The following is a 5892-nucleotide window of genomic DNA, read 5'->3' on the forward strand; positions in this document are numbered from 1 at the left end:
AAACAAAACATTAAAATCGAGATATATCTCGCTGCATTGTGCAAGTACCCTTCTAGAAGGTACTCGTACAATACAGCAAGATATATATCTCGATTTTAGTGTTCCATTTTTTTTCTTAGTCGATATTATAATACGGTTTTATGTGGTTTTGAAAAAGCGACAATATTTTTATTCTTGAATAAAATATAAATATGAATATATTATAAAAAATAAAAATATATTGATATTAGTACCAAATTAACTATTTAAAATTTCTCATTTTTTGTGTATTTTTTAGTTCATTTTTTTATTTTTGGTTTATATAATATAATTTTTTATAAAGATAATAATTCAGTATTTTGTTAGAACTCAACGATTATCCTAATTATATTTTAGTTTTTTTTATATTTAAAATGAAATGTTTATCTTCTATTTGATTATGTTTATCTGAAGTTAGTTACATGAATTCAAACATGAAGCTTTACTAACTTGTACTTAACCACAGTTTACTTGTAATCTTGAATTTTAAGTAATATGCATCAATAAACAGTACTTCATGCATAAAAAGTGATTTTTTGGAGTTTTTTTGTCAAATGTTTTATGATATAGTATATATATATATATATTTAAATGAAGATGCAGTCTTGTTTTTAGGGTTTCTTCATCTATTTCTTTTATTTCTGGCAAAACGATAGGCATCTCTCGAATCAGTAATCAATTTGGTAAAACGACAATAATCAGAAATCGATTTGGAAAAGAAATGTCTTCTTCGCAGGAGAAATCGTTAAGCAAAAATCGATTTTGTAAATGACATGTGTCGGAGAAATCGTTAAGTAGAAATCGATTTGGTAAACAACAGACATCGGATAAATCGTTACGAATCAGATAAGCAGAAACTGGAAGCAACAACGATAATCGATAAGCAGAAACGGGAAGCAAGCAGAAATCGTTAAGCAGAAACTGGAAGCAACAATTTTGGATGTAATGGATTTCAATTCCATCACTTTTATGAATGAATGGTGAAATCCTCAAATGAGAAGATGTTTGGAATTCAGGGTGTGTTTGGTGCACTGGACAGCGTGGGATAGAACATGACAGAACACAATTGTCCTATGTTTGGTGTGGTCTTAAGTGGAACTAAGTAGAACTAACATGGACACGGGTGTTCACCCTTATCCCCTAGAACTAAGTGGAACAAGATTTTTTTTTACAACTCTTCCCCATCGCTCTACACACAGTGCGTCTCCATCGCACCCTACCTTCTCCTTCATCAATCGGCGACGAGTTCTACCTTCCCCTTCATCTCGACGAGTTCTAGCTTCTCCTTTCTTCCCATTCGCTCCATACACAGTCCGCCTCCATCGCTACCTACCTTCCCCTTTATCTCAACGAGTTCTACCTTCTTCTTTCTTCCCCATCGCTCCATACACAGTATCCTCTCTCTCCATACTCTCAGGTACAAGATTGCCCTAAATCAGCTGTTTGCTTTTTCAATTAAATCGGCTGTTTTCTTGAATCCTAAATTGACTGTTTGCTTGAATCAACTAAATCGGCTGTTTGCATCAACTGTTTGCTTGAATCGATTTAGGGTTTGCTATGTTTGAACCGATTTCTTTTTCAACTGTTTCAATCAACTGTTTGCTTGTCGATTTAGGGTTTGCTATGTTTGGTTATATTAAGAATTTTGAACCAACTGTTTATGCGATTTTGCCCTCTGTTTCTTGAAAGGAGATGCAATTTAGAGAGGGTTTTTGCTACTGTTTTGCTTGTGAGTGTTTTGGTAGTTCAATTTAGAGAGGGTTTTTGCTACTGTTTTAAAGTGTTTATATTCACAGATTATGTTATACCACTATATTATGAGTTGGAACATTTTATAGTAACTACATCTCATTTTTTTTTAATGTAGAATGGATCGAACAATCTAATTGTAGTTGTTAAAGTGTTGAAAGCTTACATCGACTTGCTCATACTTTTGGTCAATTTTCCGAATTGGTTAATTGAATATGAACAAAGACATGATCGGAGGAAAAGTTTAAGACAAATAACATTCACTAGATTTCAAATTAGATCGATAGAAATGCAATGCATCACACGTGAAAATGACATTGTATGTGTAATTGAGTTGTGAATGGATAGGAATGCATTTGCTCTTTTGTGTGACGCTAAAAACACGTGGTGGACTATTAGATGATGGTAACGTGACAATTGAAGAACAAGTTGCTACATTTGTAAACATTTTAGCACATCACACCAAAAATAGATGTCTTCAAGTTAGATTTATAGGTCGGGGGAAACAATTAGTAGGTATGTTCATCGAGTTTTAAGTGCTTTGTTGCGATTTGCAAGACATTTTGTTTAGCAAACCAACTCCGGTAGAGGATGATTATACCGACATATGATGGAAATGGTTTAAGGTAATCCTTGTTAACTTCTCTCATTATTTGTAATATAATTTTTTTTACCATTTAGCTAAAACCAAGTTATTTTCTTTATAGGGTTGTCTAGGAGCAATAGATGGAACATACATTGAAGTGATTATACCTGAGTCCGATAAACCACGATACCGAACAAGAAAGGGTCATATTGCGATTAATGTATTAGGTGCATGCACTCGGGACATGAAATTCATCTATGTTTTATCCGGTTGGGAAGGTTCAACTACCGATTCTAAAGTACTACGAGATGCGGTTACACGGAATAATGGTTTAAAAGTCCCAATGGGTAATTACTATTTGGCTGATGCAGGATATGTCAATGGTAACAGATTTTTAGCACCATATAAAGGTACTAGGTATCATTTACGAGAATGGGAACACATTGGTCATACACCTTCAAATAAGGAAGAATATTTTAACATGAAACACTCACAAGCTAGAAATATCATAGAAAGGTGTTTTGGTATTTTGAAGAAACGTTGGACCACATTACGATGTTCTTCTTTCTATCCAATTAAACTTCAAAGAAGGATGGTCATAGCATGTGCTTTGCTACATAATTTTGTTAAGATGTACATGGTTCTTGATTCGGAAGAAAACACGACACTCACACTAGAAGATATGCCTATAGGGGAAGAGCAAGTGGAATCCAACGATGATGTTGAATCTATTGATGTTGTTGAATCGAGCAATGAGTGGACTCAATGGAGAGATGCCATCGCCCAAGAGATGTTTGAGTCGTGGATGTCAAGTAGATGAATGTACTCAATGTATTGTATTATTTTTTTTAATGTTGAATTTTAAAATGTTATCATAATGTATTATTTTGTTGCTAATGTTGAATTTTAAAATGTTATCGTAATATATTATTTTGTTGCTAATGTTGAATTTTAAAATGTTTTCGTAATGATTATTTTGTTGCTAATGTTGAATTTTAAAATGTTTAACGTAACATATTGTTTTATTACTATTGACATAGTGTTAATTTTGGAATTTCTAAGATGGCGGATAGGCGTAATTGGAGTATCCAAGAAAAAGATGTATTGATTAGCATTCTACAAGAGATTGTAGCCGCCAGTGGTAGGAGTGATAACGGGTATTTTTGGACCGGCACATATGAGCAAATCGCTTTAAAGATGTGTGAAAAGTTCCGGGCCTTAATATAACATCAAAACACATCCAAAACAAAAGGAAGCGGCTCAAAGATAAATATTCAGCAACTTATGACATGCTGAATACAAGTGGTTTTGGTTGGAATGATGTGCATCAATGCATAAACGGTGTTTCTGAAGATGCAATCAAGCTGATTGAGAAAGGGTTGAATTCGTTATCCGAGGATATAGGTAAGTTGGTACCGGTTGTTGGTACTCCGGGTTTACAAACTATGCCCGATGAGTTAACCAACATGGGTTTTGATGATGATCAGGTTATTGCTATTAGCATGTATTTTGCCGATAACTCGATTCAACTATGCCTATGGAATATCATTAATGCTACCTTGAAGCCAAATTTTGTGAGGACCATCTTAAAGAAGTTAGATATGTGATGTTGGTTGGTAAACATTTGATTTTTTGTGTTTAAGTCTTTTGATACACAATTGTAAACATTTGATCTTTTGTGTTTAGGTCTTTTGGTAAGCATTTCAACTTTTGTGTTGGTGAACATGATGTTTAAATCTTTTGGTTTATGAATGTGAGTTTTTAATTAAGACTGATTTTGGAAATTTTTTGATATTTTTAAATAGTATTTGTTAACATTTATATTGATTATTTAGTGAAAAAAACACTAAACAGCTTACTGGGGGTAAATTGGTTATTTTAACCAGTTCTGTCCGGTTCTGTCATGTCTTACCAAACGCTGAATAACTGTAATGTCATGTCCTGTCCTGTCTGCGCACCAAACGCACAATTCCATTCCATAGGTAACCAAACGTTGGAATGAAATTGGTCAACGGAATTGACCATTTCAATCCGGCGGATTCCGACGAACCAAACGCCCCTTAGAGTTGTCATTAGCCTCCCAAATTAAATACATAAATGTGACTTCCAATTGGTATTTGTTACCTTCTAGATGTAGATTTTTCTTGCAACTCAAGCTTATTTTAATACAAGTAAAAAAACTTCCACTTAAAATACTACATGCAAATTGACAAACTTCCTAACCCCACAGTCAATGATGGGTGTCTCTTTATCCTTTAGATATGGATGTCTTAGCTTACAAGTCAGTCTTAGGCTAATCTTGGTCAAACAATTTAACACGTAAAACACCACTTTGGAATTGATGTACTTCTTCCTAACCTCAGAATCAGCTGCATCTTTTTAACTGGTTTTTCGAATTCACAGGCGCCATCTCTCTTGGGATGATGATGACGCAACCTAGCCCCTAACAGGGCATAGCTCCAGTTTGTGTGATTGGGTCTCAGTTCCTGACACCAGATTCTCTTGAACTTATAGTCGACACAAATTCAAGAGGCAACCTTGTGATCACTGATATTAACCATAAAATCATGCTTAAAGTAATACCGTGCAACACAATCTTCCATCATCAACGGTTACTCCTCCATAATGATGGCAGACCCATCGCCATGCTTCGAAACGAGGTGATTCTCGAGTCTTCTGGTTTTCTTTGAAGCTTTGATGATAAAGTTGACATTGAAATGGTGTTTCATTTCATTTGCAGTTGATAAGTGAACATAAGCGATGGAAAGCATATAAGGGTGACAGTATAGCCAACTGTGATGTGATATTTAGCACAGAAAAAGCACGAGTGATCCAATCTAAAACGAATTCAATTATGTTTACAAATGTTAGAATTCATCGGATGGTATTTGTTTTTTCAGAAAAACGAAATTGGAAATTTAAGTCAAAATATTTTTGGTTAAGCAAACCCATAAATATATATATATAAAAAAAAGGCAAAATGCACAAAATAACAATATACTCTCATAAATTTCTTTATTATGACATTGTACTTTCAGTTTTTCTTATTACATCAATGTACTTTCAAACTATTTTTTATTAGAACATTATACTTTGAAAAAATTACACATTATAGCATTAGGTAACCTTTTAATTTAAATTTACCCATTATATCAGGTTTCCATGTCACCTCATTGTCCATGTAGGCTGTCCACATGTACTATAGTGATGTGACTTTCTTATTACAACATTGTACTTTCAAAATTATTTTATTATAGTATCTACTAATTCCTATTAAACAATGTACTTTTAATTTTAATATTTAGATATTTTATATGTTATTTAATAAATATATTAAATGAATTAAAAAAATTCTAAATTATTCATTAATATATCAATATTAATAAAACTTGTATAAAACAACTTATCTCGCTAATATTTTTAAAAAAATATGCGTTCTTTGAAAAAAGAAAATAAGAATTCTTTATTTTTTACCAAAAAAATATTACCTTTTAAAGAATATATTATATTTGTTCAAAAACTTTTACTTGATGTATAAA

The 5892-nt window shown here is 32.8% G+C and overlaps 1 protein-coding gene and 1 pseudogene across 1 annotated transcript; both read left to right on the plus strand.

Annotated features, from left to right (window-relative positions):
- Nucleotides 1–2117: 2117 nt before the first annotated feature.
- LOC112506131 (protein ALP1-like) lies at nt 2118–3173 on the plus strand. Its single transcript, XM_025110161.1, has 2 exons — nt 2118–2207; nt 2475–3173. The coding sequence occupies exons 1-2, from the start codon at nt 2118–2120 to the stop codon at nt 3171–3173; spliced, it is 789 nt and encodes a 262-aa protein (XP_024965929.1).
- A 242-nt stretch (nt 3174–3415) lies between these two features.
- Nucleotides 3416–5892, plus strand: part of LOC112506132 — a 3835-nt pseudogene continuing 1358 nt past the window's right edge.

Source organism: Cynara cardunculus (genome assembly GCF_001531365.2).
Source record: "Cynara cardunculus var. scolymus isolate 2C chromosome LG 2, CcrdV1, whole genome shotgun sequence".
Lineage (NCBI taxonomy): Eukaryota > Viridiplantae > Streptophyta > Magnoliopsida > Asterales > Asteraceae > Cynara > Cynara cardunculus.